Source organism: Marmota monax, unplaced genomic scaffold, assembly GCF_021218885.2.
Source record: "Marmota monax isolate L192 unplaced genomic scaffold, Marmota_monax_Labrador192_F-V1.1 WCK01_AAM20220418_F8-fsc00320, whole genome shotgun sequence".
In the NCBI taxonomy this organism is placed as follows: Eukaryota; Metazoa; Chordata; class Mammalia; order Rodentia; family Sciuridae; genus Marmota; species Marmota monax.
The window spans coordinates 1,110,276-1,127,479 of record NW_026694783.1 but is presented as its reverse complement, the minus strand read 5'-3'; the positions used below and the strand labels follow the sequence as shown (position 1 = coordinate 1,127,479).

The 17,204-nt window shown below is 40.1% G+C and overlaps 1 protein-coding gene across 1 annotated transcript in view; it reads left to right on the top strand.

Moving 5' to 3' along the window:
* The first annotated feature begins 4,107 nt into the window (after positions 1–4,107).
* LOC124079936 (zinc finger protein OZF-like) overlaps positions 4,108–17,204 on the top strand; it is a 51,569-nt gene continuing 38,472 nt past the window's right edge. Inside the window, exons 1-2 of the mRNA XM_046425789.1 lie at positions 4,108–4,525; positions 13,166–13,231. Of these exons, the coding sequence (XP_046281745.1) occupies positions 4,523–4,525; positions 13,166–13,231 (69 nt within the window). The 5' untranslated portion in view covers positions 4,108–4,522. The remainder of the gene's footprint in view (positions 4,526–13,165; positions 13,232–17,204) is intronic.

The window sequence follows — 17,204 nt, the reverse complement described above, 5'->3', positions numbered from 1 at the left end:
ACCTACAAGGCTTTGTGGCGGCTCGGTTATTTGTGCCCAGCCAGACTGCGGCACTCTATAGCACCATCAGATAAGGAATATGTTCTCAGATGCCTTCATAATACTCCAGTAAAAACTGTCATTTCTTGCAGCAGTTTAGCCTTTCCATTGCTGGTGGAATGTGATGTGATTCAATTGTAGCTTCATTCAGCCACGCTGCAGGGACAGAGTATACATGTCCTAGTGGATTGTATCAGTACCATTAGTCTGTCATGGCAATGCAACAGATGAGGTGAAACAGAAATTTATTTGAGCTAATTCCATAGTGTCCATATCAAGGTGCTTGCTGGAATGATTTCCTTTGAGCTCCGCTCTGTGACATGTCTATTGCTATCTTCTGTCTCTATGTTTGCATGACATTTTTCTGTGCTTCTCTGTGTCCTTAGTGTTGCTTTTTATAAGTAGAAAAATTTAATTGGATTAGACTTTACACCAATTAACTGGATTAACATTGTTATGCTCGAATTCAAAAGACCACCAGAGACCCAAGATCGATGTAAGCAGCAAAGAGGTGTTTATTGCGAGCTAGCTAGGTCCTCCGCACACACAGCAACTGATGACGCTGAGGCCCTGAGCCCAGGGTTTGCAGCAGTTTTATACACTCTCTGGGGAAGGCAGGGACTTCACATACATCATAGCATCTCTTAGCAAATCATCACACACCGCGGGGAAAGTCATAAAACAACTCTAAAACATGATTAGCACATTCACTGGTGGGAACAAGTTGGGTGAGGGTGATTGGTTAGTAAAAGAGGGGGATTCCTTTTAACTGATTGTTTTAGGCCACGAGGGGAGGACGTGCTGAACTACAGGTTTCCCAACATGTTATCAACCACCATAAACTACTGGAATCCCAGGTATTTCCCTGTCCCATGCTGATTGGTGGTTGCTAGGGGGTTGCTATGGGCCCTCACCTAGCCTGACTGAGTCAGGGACACCTGGTGCTGCAGATCTCTCCTGTTATTTGCAGATAAACAACTCAGCAGGGTGGGTATGTGCCTAGGAGTGCTCTGTGGGTCTTTTCAAGGACAAGGGTCATGCCCCCTTCCTTGGACAGGCTTTGCTCTGAGGTAGAGGCTGGTTTTTCACATTAATCATGTCTTTAAAAATTATATATTTAAATAGATTCACAGTCTGAGGCACTAGGTATTTGGAACCACACTATATGAGACTTGGGGAGGGGACACAATTCAGCTAAAAACATAAACTAGTCTCCTGCTGAAGGCAGACTTCCTGGAAAGGGAATACTGAGTGAAGGTATTTGCACATGTAACATTTTAATAGCTACAACCAGATTACAGCACAGAAGAGCTGCTGAAGTTACATTGCCACAGGAAATCTCTGGTTGTAGCTGCTTCTCTGCAGCCAGGCTTCCCTGGGTGTTGGCATTTAAACAATTATTTTTCTTGGTTAGTCTCTTTTCTCTGTGGCAAATAAATCACACTGTTATATTTTTTTTCCAATTTCCCAACTGTAAATTTGAGTTACCTCAAGTTGGTAACTTGACTTGAGGTACCTCAAGTTGGTAACTCAACTAAATGATTTATCAACCATTTAGATTTTTTTCTTCCCTGAGTCAATTCAGATTTGGAGGCCTGTGTTGTGCTCTCTTGCAATTTTCCCAATGAGGAACCTGGGTTGACATAGCTCTGATACTAAAGACTTCCCTTAACATGAAAACAGGATAAACCATAGTCTCTCAAGTCAGAGGGAACTCTTAGGACATCCTCACTAGGCTCACTGTTTAAAATGGAGAAGCAATAATATTTCTCTATATATCAGTAGCAAACCAGACTGAGAAGCTTAGAAAGAATTTCATGCAGTTCTTCCCTGGCCAGCTCTCAGTTCTGACACAAGCTGCTTGCTGAGAAGCCATTTGATACCTAGAAGCCTGTGTTCTCTCATCTCTACAATTGGAATGTTTTAGAGGTCTCAGGTGGATAATGGCTTCATGGGGGCTCTTGATATAAGTAGGTGCTGTGCTTCCACAGTTGGCAAAACACCTTGAAGTTGTTGTGTAGATACTGCTAAACCATCTCTGACACCATATCAATCATCTTTCAGAAGTTTATAACCTATTCATCATGGGCACTCATGTCCTTCACGTGCCCCAATACAATATTTCAAATCTTCCTGGTCTGACCTCCAGATTCCAATTCTCTGATCTTTCGTGTACTGCCAATAATTATATGTCGTCCTTGGTCTCCTTTTGCACTATGCCATCAACAAAAGAAATGTGCTGCAGTCCCTCTTTGCTTTGAAAACATAGAGCTGGGGCTGGGGATGTGGCTCAAGCGGTAGCGCGCTCGCCTGGCACGCATGCGGCCCGGGTTCAATCCTCAGCACCACATACAAACAAAGATGTTGTGTCCGCCGAAAACTAAAAAATAAATATTAAAAAATTCTCTCTCTCTCTCTCTCCCTCACTCTATCTTTAAAAAAAAAAAAAAGAAAACATAGAGCTTAGTGGTCCTTTACATCCCTCTAGATCAGACTATTCTATAATTTAAAAACCCTGATTAAACATATCATATGTTCCATATCAACCTATATTTTCATTTGTAAAGGGTGTTGAATTAAATTCTAGCTGGTGTTTGCCTTTGAGGTAAACTGAAACATGATTCCATGGAGCCTGGAATGGGAACCCCAAGATAGCAGAGATCTATGAGAATGTTCTGTTTGTGTGGCACTATGTAATATGCAGGACTGCATTTTATATACATATATCACAAAGCCTGCTCTTTTGAATAATTGTCACTTTCCAAGTCTGATGAGAATAAGGAATGTTGCAAGAGTCTTGTGATCTGTTGGAGGTGTTTCGACTTTGGAATCAGACACAGCTCATCCTGACTCCCGGCCCACTTGCTTATTAGTTATGAGAGTCTGTCCATAGGAGGAAACATATATTAGCTGTAGCCTGGTCACTAGGTATAAACTCAAACTGCTAAATATGTTTGAATTTGATTTATTTAAACAATAGAGTCAAGACTGCTGCAGATTACAGGCTATGGGTTCCTAACCTCCTGTGACCCCATCTTCCTTTTCTTGCTGTCCAATACCTGCAATGGGAAGAACCTGAGACCAGTATGAAGTGGGAAAGAATGATCTACTTTTGGACACTTCCTGGTTGGAGCTTCCTGCTCCCACTCAGGGCATTGTTTCTTCTAATTTTGGGGCTTGAGGAGAAACATTAGTGGGAAACTGTACCGCTCAACTCTAGCATATAAAGAGATAGACCATGCCCATAAAGTCCCTGATATTAGGGGAATTAGGGGACCCATAGCTCTCAAATCTGGAATGTGGTTCCTGTGAACTGAGATATTATGGAAAGAGTCAAACTTGAGGATGTAGTTCCAAAAGCACACATACTTCATTAGTAGTATTCTATTAGGTTAGTCACAGAAAGATAATATTCTGGATATTCTGAATTATGTTATTATATCAATTTCAACTGTCATTTTTAACATTATTAATGTGAATACTAGAAATATTTAAATTACCCTTGTGCCTTACATGTTGTTTTCATTGGACATTGTTATTTTAGGGGGTTTCTTCCCAGTTCAAAGTTCAATCTGTCTCCTAACAAGAACAAAGGGCAGAAAAGTTAAAAGACATTTTATAGTAATTGTCATTGCATTATTTTCATTCATGAATAATATACAGGCATATATAATCCAGAAACTGAAATGACTTTACTTGCAAGGTTAGATGCAAATGTTCTGCTGGTTGGTCGAGATTCTACTTTTGAAGGAAATTTTGCCATAAAATAGCAGCAGCCTGAGGCTCTGAGGTCTAATTACCAGACTTCAAAAGGAAAAAGAAAAAAAAAAAACTGCAACCAAGAATCTGTCATTTTGGCCTTATTCGTGACTGGATTGGGTATTATTTCCTTTACTCAAAAAGAAGGTTATTGGGCTCAGACTCAAGGGACCCTCAGGCCTGAAGCCCTGTCCGTCCAGGAGCACTGAGTGAGAACGGTCCAATCCTGTGTGCAGCCAGGGAGGAGGGGGCGGGCTTTCGCAATGGGGTCCTCTGCCCGGTGTCCGAGTCACTTCCGGTTTGCAGCTAGCAGCTGGGAGCCGCTCAGACACCCCACAGGAGCACCTGCAGGAGGGGCGCTCTGCCCTAGCAAGCGGCTTGAGAAACCGCAGGCCCCCTGACTGAGGTCAGCGTTGCAGGAAACCCCGAGGCCAGGGCTTCAGGGCAGGATCCTTCCCCTGGGGACGGAGATCCTTCCAGACTGCCTCCCGCCGGCTTCCTCCGAGTGAGTGGCTCCTGGAGGTCGCGAAACCTGCTCCGCTGTGGGACCGGAGGAGGCGCCCTGGATCGGCCGTCCTCGTTCCCCTGACGGAGGGGCCGCGTCCCGGAGTCCGCCATCTCTGCCGTTGTCTCCAGGCTTCGCTCTCCAGCTTCGGAGTCCGGGTTGTCTGCTGTGCAGGTCTGAAGACCCTTAGGGAGCAGCCTGGCTCCTGAGCTCCAGGGAATGGTGAGTGGGCAGGGGCGCCTGGAGCTGGGCCGGGAGGCTGGGCCGGGAGGCTGGGGAGGGAGGCTGGGGCGGGACAGGAGCTGGCAGACGGCACCGGCAGTCTCTGGAGCCGGCAGGCCCGAGCCCCCAGTCCCCCTGGCCTCCTAGGTGGGGACGTGTCCCACTGGCCTCCTAGGTGGGGAGGTGTCCCACTGGCCTCCTAGGTGGGGACGTGTCCCACTGGCCTCCTAGGTGGGGAGGTGTCCCCCCGGCCTCCTAGGTGGGGAGGTGTCCCACTGGCCTCCTAGGTGGGGACGTGTCCCCCCGGCCTCCTAGGTGGGGAGGTGTCCCACTGGCCTCCTAGGTGGGGACGTGTCCCACTGGCCTCCTAGGTGGGGAGGTGTCCCACGGGCCTCCTAGGTGGGGACATGTCAGTGGCACCTTCTCATCCTCTCTGGGCGTCCGCAGCCCCTGCCTTAGTACTCTCTGGCTGGTGTGCGCCTGCCACCCAGACTCTTGGCGACGCTGGTGATTGACGGTGGGAGGGTTGTCATAACCACATCTCCACGTTTTCCTGCAGCAGAGAAGCGCCGGTCCACAGGGACCTCGCTTTTCTTCCTGAGCTAGCTCGTTTTCATTTTTTTTTTTTTTTAAGTTACCGAAAGTTGGGGATATTATACTAGTGAGCTATATCCCTGATACTATTTATTGATTGATTGATTTATTGGGACAGGTCTAGCTAAGTTGCTGAGATTGGCCTTTTTATGGTTTGATTTATCTAGACTTTTTCTATTGTAATTAAGTATAAATTTTTACATTATATGGATTCATATATTGATTTTGCTTTCATTGTGATTCCTTGGTATTATGGTAATATAGTATAGTTTTATAATATACATGAATGTCAGGTAATGATAAGTACTTATTTTACTCTTATAATTGAAAAATTGTCATCTTTATAATGATGAGTTTTATCATGTACACATGGATGTGCAATTGAGTCTCTGATGTGGTTCTGATGACTTTTGTTTTCTCATAAGTTCTACATACCTGAAGTCCTATCTGAGCACATATGTACCAGCATTCCAGCACCTTCCCAGATGGTGGGGGATTGTGGAGTGGAATGATCATCCAAATCTCAACTCCATGTATTGTTTTCCTGCACGAGGGGAGTGTTTTCTGTAGGGGGTCTCAGTTTTTCTTTCCTGATGAGCTTGCTTTTCTTTCTTTTTTGGGAGGATGGTATTACTGTGGATTGAACCCAGAGGTTCTTTATCATTGAGCTACATCCCTGGTACTTTTTTATTTTTCTTTTTTTATTTTGAGTCAGTTGCTGAGTATGGTCTTGAACTTGTTTCCCAGTCTCCTGAGTTGCTGGGATTACAGTTGAGTTCCATTCTGCCTGTGTCCTCCTGAATGATCTCAATGTATGGAAACAAAATGTCAAATCCAGAACCCTGTCTCCCAGCCTAAACCTTTATGTAGATGTCGACAAAATCTTAAAATTTCAGCTACCTCTCCACATTCCCAATGATAACTTCCCCTCTCCTCAATATTATCAATTATTTTTCCCATATTACATTTCAAATGAGCACAGTATTTTTTAATTGTTTTACCAAGAACTGGATGGAATTTTCTTTCTTTTTTTTTAAAGAGAGAGAGAGAGAGAGAGAGTTTTCCTAATATTCATTTTTTTTTTTTTTTTTTTAGTTCTCAGCGGACACAACGTCTTTATTTGTATGTGGTGCTGAGGATTGAACCCAGTGCTGCGCACATGCCAGGCGAGCGTGCTACCGCTTGAGCTACCTCCCCAGCCCATGGATGGAATTTTCTTAAAGGATTTCTGTTTTGTTTTGTTTTTGGCTGGGTTTAATGGCACTTGCCTGTAATTCCAGAGACTCAGGTGGCTAAGGCAGGAAGATTGCGATTTTAAGGTCAACATCAGGAATTTAGGGAGACCATGGGCAATTTAGAAAGACGTGTCTTTAAATTCTAAAACAAGGGCTGTGTATGTAGCTCATATTTAACATGCCCCTGTGTCAAATCCCAGTACTATAGAAAGAATCAAAAGCAAAGGTTTTTGTTGTTGTTGTTTATGAGCATTTCCCATGATAGAAAAGTAGAGAAGAATCACTTGACCTTTGCAATAATATGTTTGTATTCTCCCTTTGTCTCTCAAGGCCAGACAGCCTGTCAGAATGTCTTTGTGCTGAGTGTCCCCTTTGAGGAATTTATGCCAGAGGGTTCTAATTTCCCCTTCTGGTATTTTCCTGGAACTGTCTGATATGAGGATCCCTCAGCTAACACCTCTAATGTCTCCTGAGAGTCCAGTGAATATGAGTACCTGGGTCTCATCTTGTGAGCGAGCAGTCTAAATTTAGGGAACATACTTTCTCGGGGAAGTAGCTGAGTGCTCTAAAACTGGGAGAAATCCCCCGGTGTACCCTGCATCCAGAAGGCACTTTAGTTGTTTCCTTCTCTTGGCTACTGTGAATACTGCTCCAGTGAAGATGAGAATGCAACCAATTTACAGTCCCACCAGCAATGTGTGAGTGTACCTTTTCCCCTGCATCCTCACCAGCACTTGTTGTTGTTCATAATGGCTGCCATTCTTACTGGAGTGAGATGGTATCTTAGAATAGCTATCTAACATTTATCTAACATACTGACTTCAACTACTGTGGAAATGCACCCAGAATTATTATTATTGTGTTAGATTTTAAAGAACTTTCAACTTCCCATGCTTTTTTTTTTTTTTTAAATGGCTCCACTAAATTCATATTCTGGCACACAAGCCTTACCAGTGATCTGTGCCTTACAAGTGTTGCTTTCTTCCAAATTCATATAATTGGAGTACTAGTTATTCTTCAACTTTTTCATATTAGCCATTTTCTGTAGCTGTGCTCAGGCTGCAGAAGGTTTTTTTATTATTATTATTTGTTTAAATTAGTTACATTTGAGAGTACAATGACCTTGACATATCATACATTTGAATCAGATGGGATATAATATCTCATTTTTCTGAGTGTACGGGTTGCAGAATCACATTGGTCATGCATTCACATACATACACACAGTAATAATAATGTCTATTTCATCCTACTGTCCTTCCTATCCTCCCATCTCCTCCCCTCCCCTCCCATCACTTCTCTTTACCTAATCTAAGGTAACACTATTTTTTTTTCCCTCACATCTTCATACATGTATTCTGTATAACGAAGGGGGTCTCCTTCCCTCTCCCATGCAATTCCCCTTCTCCCTCCCTTTCCCTCCCACCTCTTCCTTATCTAGAGGTAATCTTCTTCACATGCTCTTCCTCCCTACCCCATTTTGAGTCACCCCCCTTATATCAGAGAAGACATTCAGCATTTGTTTTTTGGGATTGGCTAACTTCACTTAGCATAATCTGCTCTAATGCCATCCATTTCCCTGCAAATGCCATGATCTTGTTATTTTTTAGTGCTGAGTCATATTCCATTGTGTATAAATGCCACATTTTTAAAAATCTATTCATCCATTGAAGGGCATCTAGGTTGGCTCCTCTGACTAGCTATTGTGAATTGTGCTGCTATAAACAATGATGTGGCTGTGTCCATGTAGTATGCTGCTTTTAGGTCCTTTGGGTATAGTGTGAGAAGAGGAACAGCTGGTCAAATGGTGGTTCCATTCCCAGCTTTCCAAGGAATCTCCATACTGCTTTCCAAATTGGCTGCACCAATTTACAGTCCCACCGGCAATGTGTGAGTGTACCTTTTTCCCTGCATCCTCACCAGCACTTGTTGTTGTTCATAATGGCTGCCATTCTTACTGGAGTGAGATGGTATCTTAGAATAGCTTTAATTTGCATTTCTCTGACTGTAGAGATGGTGAGCATTTTTACATATATTTGTTGACTGATTGTATATCCTCTTCTGAGAAGTTTCGGTTCAGATCCTTGGTCCATTTGTTGATTGGGTTATTTATTTTTTTTGGTGTTTAGCTTTTTGAGTTCTTTGTATACCCTAGAGATTAGAGCTCTATCTGATGTGTGAGGGATAAAAATTTGTTCCCAGGATGTAGGCTCCCTATTCACCTCACATATTATTTCTCTTGCTGAGAAAAAACTTTTTTGTATGAATTCATCCCATTTGTTGATTCTTGGTTTTAATTCTTGTGCTATAGGTGTCTTATTAAGGATATTGGGGCCTAATCCCACGTGATGGAGATTAGGGCCAACTTTTTCTTCTATTAGATGCAGAGTCTCTGGTTTGATTTCTAGATCCTTTGATCCATTTTGAGTTGAGTTTTGTGCATGGTGAGAGATAGGGATTCAATTTCATTTTGTTGCATATGGATTTCCAGTTTTCCCAGCACCATTTGTAGAAGATGCTATCCTTTCTCCAGTGCATGCTTTTAGCACCTTTGTCTAATATAAGGTAGTTGTAGTTTTGTGGGTTAGTCTCTGTGCCCTCTATTCTGTACCATTGGTCTATCAGTCTGTTTTGGTGCCAATACCATGCTGTTTTTGTTACTATTGCTCTGTAGTATAGTTTAAGATCTGGTATAGTGATGCCCCCTGCTTCACTCTTCCTGCTAAGGATTTCTTTAGCTATTCTGGGTCTTTTATTTTTCCAGATGAATTTCATAATTGCTCTTTCTATTTCTGTGAGGAATGCCATTGGGATTTTGATTGGAATCGCATTGAATCTGCTACAGAAGGTTTTATAGTTGATTGCTGCACTAAATTCCTGATGCAAGTTTGTTAGAATCCAGGCTGTCGTATACTCACTGAAAGAAAGGTGATGTAAACCTATTTTAGAAATAAATGGGGATCTGTACTTTTAATCTTTTTCTTTTCTCACTCCTGGTGGATGCTTGTACACCAATGTGAAGCCACTCCTTTGTGATCTAGGCAGACATGCACACACACAGTTGCCATTGCTCCCAAAGCTTGAAGGTTTAGGATATAATACATTGAATGGAAAAAGTTGAAATTGTGACAAGTTCCTTAAAGAATTGTTAGGCTTGGAGTTATTAGTGAGGTGAGCAAGGGGGAAGGGCTCAGGAAGTGCTGAACTACCACCTGGGCTGCCAGTGGTCGAATAAATTTCCCCTGTAAACCCTTTGGTGCTGGCTAGATAAAAGCTCAGCTGTTAGCAACAGAGTTTGCAGAGTATGCTGGCAAATCCCTTTTAGGGATAAACCAGGACCCTTGAGATTTAACTCCTCCCCTGAGATTCGGGAATTCTGTCTAGTTAAGTGGCACATTGCTCAAGGCAGGCTAATGCCCAAGTATACTCCAACTTTTTCTACTCATCTGATGGTAAATATTTTTTTTTTTTCAGTTGTCCAATGTATGTGCCTATAACTTTAAGAGGGAATCAAAACATGAGTAGATAATTTATTTGGTGTATCCATGAATGGAGGGAGAGTCAGGAGGCTCATATTATGGTGTATTTTTAAAATTATCTCTCTTACTATCTGCTTTTTAATATTTATTTTTTAGTTTTAGGAGGACACAATATCTTTTACCTTGCAACATCAGGCTTGACAAGTCCAATCACTTAACATCTCTGTGAATATTAGTTTTTTTTGTGTGTTTGCTGTTTGTTTGTTTGTTTCTTTAGCATCTTTAAGTAGTATTGCTTTATACTTATATTTTATGTTTGTCATTGGAATGTTTTCTTCTTTGTGAAATCTTTTGAAGTTTCTCATCTGTGCTCTACTCTGTTGAGATGTATTTTGGCTCCAACAAAATGTATATTCATATATTTTGCACTATAAACACTTTATTAGAAATGGTCACTAAAAACATCTCCCACTTTAGATCTTACCTTTGAACATTGGAGATACTTACTTAAAATGACAGAAGTAAAATTCACAGAGGTGAAGTCCTAGAAATTACAGGGTAGCATCTTGGAAAGGAGGAAGTAACACAATCAAGATAACTGAAGTGGATATAAACTCCCAGAGTTTCTAGGTAAATACTAGGGCCCATAAACACTATGGTGAGATGACCGGAAACATGCACAAAGGGTGATCCAAGGCTACATGCAACTGGGTGATTTTCCAGGGGTCTAATCAAAAGTATTGGTCATACCTGCTGTCTAAAAGGGTTGTGTCCTCAGCTCTACTTCTTTGGTTTGACTCTGTTCCAGGAGATTTTGTGGATGTGGATTTCTCTAAATTTTCTCTTAAATATTTTGGAGGCAGTTTTCTACGGAGCTCTGTCCCCATCTCACTATATATTGTGGATCTTTCTCCTGTCTTGCTTCAGTTTTCAGATCTAGGGTCCCCTGTTTTTTCTTCTTTTTCCTGTGCTTGGAGCTGCATTTTCTGAAACACTGGCAAATATTGTTTGCAAGGATAAGCTTATAGGTAATCTGTCATCTTCTGTGCTGTGAGGATAGCTGCTGATGTGCCATCATGTTCTATGTAGGGTGGATTTGTCTATCTTACTTTTGAGGACTATTTAAGCAATTACATTTGTGATCATTCCTTTCAGCAGCAATAGGAAAATTTATTTTCTGTAATTTTAATTAACCATGTGACCAATGGCTAATGTGATAAATGTTAAAGCTAAGTAGTATTTGTCAAAGCTGTGCCAATCTTTAGCAAATTATGATTGAAGATTACTATCTTTTGTTGTTGTTGTAGATGGACACAATATCTTTATTTATTTATTTATATGTGGTGCTGAGGATTGAACCCAGTGCCTCACTCATGTGAGGCAAGTGCCCTAGCACTGAACTGCAACCCCAGCCCAAAGATGATTATCCCATTGTCAAAAACAACAGTACTTTGGTCAGAGAACTTCTTCAATCTGGAGAATTAATATCCTGTCCTTCTTTCCTTAGTTTCAGCTTCTTTGAAATGTTAACTATGTGTTGTGCTCTGGGGAACATTTCCTTCTTTGGTTTAATTATGTCTCATCATTTATGTATAATAAACATTCTAAAGTTAAATGTGACTTTTTTATTTGCAATGATCTACATAAGTGGAGGTTCAATGCTGACATAAATTTCCTGATAACATTTGTTTTTAGTTTTGGAGGTGGGTGGATTTTATTTCTAATTCTATATTTTACTAGATTGAGATAAGGGGAGTTTGATGGCCAGTTTTTCTATTATCTTTTGTGTCTGATAACATATTTATGGAAGTTTGTAGTTTAATTCTCTTGATTTATGACTTATATGAACTAGACTTTTGCTGAGATTCTCGCCAGTATCTTTGACTTTGTCAAACTGAAAGTGTTGCAACTTGCTTATATCTCTTGGTATCTCAGTTTATTTTAAAGTGGATATTTTCAAAGATAGGAATTTACTATCAGAAGCTATAAGTGAGCTTATAAAAGAAGATACAAGATCAATCAGTTGTCTATCTACATAAGAAAATGAATATTAAAATGTGAAATTAAGATAATTCTAGTGAAAATAATATCAAAAGCAAATATTTAGAGACAATATTTAGAAAGATGTGAAACATTGAACATTGAGAACTAGAACACCTGGCTTGTTTATAGAAGATCTAGCATCATCCCTCAGCCCCCTCCTTGTTTTATCTCTGTGGTAATGAAATAGGGCCTAGGTGTTTGACCAGTGTGCTGTATTGTAAAGATGACCTTAGGCCTTGGCCTGAGCAACTCCATTTTAAAACTCCACTTTGAAACCTGAAGTCTCTCCAGGCATGCCTTTGTAGCCCTCCAATATGATCATCATGAACAAGTCACTTCTTCCCACCCTGACAAGCTCAGAGTGAAGTCTCGTCATGTTGCCCCACCCCACCATAAAGGGGAGAGGCAAGAATATCTGGGTGGGGACCACCAGACCAGTTGCTTTAACCTCTGGGCAAATGACATCACTGAGAAATCCAGTGGCAGCTGATAGGGATTGGAAGGGTGGTCAGAAGCCCCAAAATTTAGTATAAATGAAGGAGCAAATGAACAGACATTCAGCCAGCTGACAATGGTGCCCTCATGCTGGAGAGCCTGATGAGGACCTGGACTGACATCCTAACTCTTCTCATCTTTTCCTGATCCTCTGCATCTTCTTCACTGCTCTCAAACTGTACAGCCACATCTTGACCCTGGTGAGAAGTGCAGCTTCTCCCTGTGACCCCCTCTTCAACCAGCTGTCAGCTCCACCTCAGGAGAAGCCTGCCTTGGTTCCTGACCAGATCACCACAGTCTGAGTGAGTGGGCATCTGCTGGACTTAGAGCCTAAGGCTTGAGACTGTAGAACTGGCACTTGAGCTTAGCATGCAGAGGGAATGTCTGTCATGATTAAGAATGTTTACAGTGATTAGAATTATTCTAGAATTATTTGCTGTGGCTTGATTATATCTATTGCAGTGCCTAGCACTAAGGATTGTCATTTTATTGATTAAGAACCTATAGAGTGAGATTGTATTGAGTGATATGAGTGATTAAAGCATTGAAAGAAGCATGTGGACATTTTATATATGAATGTCAGCGGAGTGCATTACAATTCTTATTACACATAGAGAGCACAATTTTTCATATCAATTTTTCATATCTCATATATTCAAAGTATATTCACATCAATTTGTGTCTTTATTCCTGTACTTTGTTTTTTTTTTATAATCTGATATTAATCATCAGATTATTTTTTTTAGAGAGAGAGAGAGAGAGAGAGAGAGAGAATTTCAATATTTATTTTTCAGTTTTCGGCGGACACAACGTCTTTGTATGTGGTGCTGAGGATCGAACCCGGGCCGCACGCATGCCAGGTGAGCGCGCTACCTCTTGAGCCACATCCCCAGCCCCTATTCCTGTACTTTGGATACTTGTACTTTGGATAATAATGATCATCACATTCCACCATCATTAATAACACCATGCCCCCTCCCTTCCCCCTAAGTCTTCTGCTCTACCTAGAGTTCGTCTATTCCTCCCATGCTCCCCCTCCTTATCCCACTATGAGTCAGCCTCCTTATATCACAGAAAATATTCAGTGTTTTTGGTTTTTTTGGAGGGGATTGGCTAACTTAGCATTATCTTTTCTAACTCCATCCATTTACCTGCAGATGCCATGATTTTATTCTCTTTATTGTTGAATAATAATCCATTGTGTATATATGCCACATTTTTAAAATTTATTCATCTATTGCAGGGCATCTAAGTTGGTTCCACAGTTTAGCTATTATGAATTGTGCTGCTATAAACATTGATGTGGCTATATCCCTATAGTATGCTATTTTTAAGTCCTTTTGATGTAGACCAAGGAGAGGAATAGCTGGGTCAAATGGTGGTTCCATTCCTAATTTTCCAAGAAATCTCCATACTGCTTTCTATATTGGCTGCACCAATTTGGAGTTCCACCAGTAGTGTATGAGTGTACCTTTTTTTCCCATATCCTTGCCAACACTTGTTGTTGTTTGTCTTCATAATATCTGCCATTCTGACAGGAGTGAGATGAAATCTTAGAGTGATTTTGATTTGCATTTCTCTAGTTGCTAGCGATGATGAACATTTTTTCATTATTTGTTGATTGATTGTATATCATCTTCTGAGAAGTGTATGTTCAGGTCCTTGGCCCATTTATTGAGGTTTTTTTTTTTTGGTGTTTAGCTTTTTGAGTTTTTTATATACCTAGAAATTAGTGCTCTATCTGATGTGTGAGGGATAAAGATTTGCTCCCAAGATGTAGGCTCTCTATTCACTTCACAAATTGTTTCTTTTGCTGAGAAGAAACTTTTTAGTTTGAGTCTATTCCATTTATTGACTTTTGATTTTAATTTTTGCACTATAGGAGTCTTATTAAGGAAGTTGGGGCCTAATCCCACAAATTAGGGCCGAATTTGTCTTCTATAAGACGCAGGGTCTCTGGTTTTATTTCTAAACTCTTAATCCCTTTTGAGTTGAGTTTTGTGCATGGTGAGAGGTGTTTAATTTTATTTTGTTGCATATGGATTTCCAGTTTTCCCAGTACCATTTGTTCAAGAGGCTATCTTTTCTCCAATGCATGTTTTTGGCAACTTTGTCTAATATAAGGAAATTGTAATTTTGTGGGTTAGTCTCTGTGTCCTCTATTTTGTACCATTGGTCTACCAGTCTGTTTTGGTGCCAATGCCGTGCTGCTTTTGATACTATTGCTCTATAGTATAGTTTAAAGTCTGGTATAGTGATGCCCCCTGCTTCACTCTTCCTGCTAAGGATTGCTTTAGCTATTTTGGGTCTCTTATTTTTCCAGATGAATTTCATGACTGCTTTTTCTATTTCTATGAGAAATGTCATTGGAATTTTGATCAGAATTGCATTAAATCTGTATAATGCTTTTGGAAGTATGTTCATTTTGATAATATTAATTCTGCCTACCCAAGAGCAAGATAGATTTTTTCATCTTCTAAGGTGTTCTTTGGGGTTCTGTAATTTTTATTATATAGATTCTTCATCTCTTTCATTAAGTTGATTCCCAAGGTTTTTTTTTTTTTTTTTTTTTTTTAATGCTATTGAAAATGGGGTAGTTTTTCTCATTTCCCTTTCTGAGGATTTGTCACTGATATATAGAAATGCCTTTGATTTATGGGTGTTGATTTTTATATCCTGCTACTTTGCTGAATTCATTTACTAGTTCTAGAAGTTTTTTGGGTCTTCTAGGTATAGAATTATATCATCAGCAAATAGTGCCAATTTGAGTTTTTCTTTTTCTATGTGTATCCCTTTAATTTCTTTTGTCTGTCTAATTGCCCTGGCCAGTGTTTCAAGAACTATGTTAAATAGAAGTGGTAAAAGAGGGCATCCCTGTCTTTTGCCAATTTTTAGAGGTTAATGCCTTCAATTTTTCTTCATTTAGAATGATGCTGGCCTGGGGCTTAGCATAGATAGCCTTTATGATGTTGAGATATGTTCCTGTTATATCCCTAGTTTTTCTAATGTTTTGAACAAAGAGGAGTGCTGTATTTTGTCAAATGCTTTTTCTGCATCTATTGAGATGATCATATGATTCTTATATTTAAGTCTATTGATGTGATGAATTACATTTATTGATTTCTGTATTGAGAAAACAGCCTTTACCTCAGAGCAAAGCCTGTCCAAGGAAGGGGGCGTCGTGACCCCTTGTCCTTGGAAAGATCCACAAAGCACTCCTAGGCACATACCCACCCTGCTGAGTTGTTTATCTACAAATAACAGGAGAGATCTGTGGAGCCAGGTGGCCCTGACTCAGTCAGGCTAGATGAGGACCCATAGCAACCCCCTAGCAACCACCAATCAGCATGAGACAGGGAAAATACCTGGGATGTCAAATGACCCTCCCAGTAGTTTATGGTGGTTGATAACATGTTGGGAAACCACGTAATTCAGCACATAATCCCTTGTGGCCTAAACCAATCAGTTCAAATGAATCCCCCTCTTATATTAACCAATCACTCTTACCCTATTTGTTCCCGCCAGTGAATGTGCTAATCATGTTTTAGAGTTGTTTTATGATTTTCCTGCAGTGTGTGATGATTTGCTAAGAGATGCTATGATGTATATGAAGTCCCTGCCTTCCCCAAAGAGTATATAAAACTGCTGCAAACCCTGGGCTCAGGGGCCTCTCAGTGTCACCAGTTGCTGTGCGTGCACGGAGGACTGAGCTAGCTTGCAATAAACGCTTCTTTGCTGCTTACATCGATCTTGGTCTCTGGTATTTTGGGGGTCCCGAATTCAAGCATAACAGTATGTTGAACCAACCTTGCATCCCTGGGATGAATCCCAGTTGATCATGGTGCACTATCTTTTTGATATGTTTTTGTATTTGATTTTCCAGAGTTTTATTGGAATTTTTTGCATCTACGTTCATTAGAGATATTGGTCTGAAGTTTTTTTTTTTTTGATGTATCTTTGCCTGGTTTTAGAATCAGAGTTATGTTGGCCTCATAGAATGAATTTGGAAGTGCTCCCTCTTTTTCTATTTCCTGAAGTAAATTGAAGAGTATTGGTATTAGTTCTTCTTTAAAGGTCTTGTAGAATTTGGCTGTATATCTTTCCAGTCCTGGGCTTTTCTTGGTTGGTAGACTTTTGATGGCATCTGCTATTTCATCACTTGAAATTGATCTTTTTAAATTGTGTATATCATCCTGATTTAATTTGGGTAAATTATATGACTCTAGAAATTTGTTGATTCCTTCAATATTTTCTATTTTATTGGAGTACAGGTTTTCAAAATAATTTCTAATTATCTTCTGTATTTCTATAGTGTCTGTTGTGATATTTCCTTTTTCATCATGTATGTTAGTGATTTGAGTTTTCTCTCTCCTTCTCTTCATTGGCATGGCTAAGGGTCTGCCTGTTTTATTTATTTTTTCCAAAAACCAAGTTTTTGTTCTGTCAATTTTTTTTTTTTTTTTTTTAGTTTCAATTTCATTGATTTCAGCTCTGATTTTTAATTATTTCCTGTCTTCTGCTGCTTTTGGTACTGATTTGTTCTTCTTTTTCTAGGACTCTGAGATGTAATGTTGAGTCATTTATTTTTCTTCTTTTAAGAAATGAACTTCATGCAATGAACTTTCCTCTTAGAACTGCTTTCATAGTGTCCCAGAGATTTCAATATATTGTATCTGTGTTCTCATTTACCTCTAAAAATTTTTTAATCTCCTCCTTGATGTCTTTGTTCATTCAGTAGCATATTATTTAGTCTCCAGGTGTTGGAGTAGATTTTATTTCTTATTTTATTATTGATTTCTAATTTTATTCCATTATGATCTGATAGAATGCAGG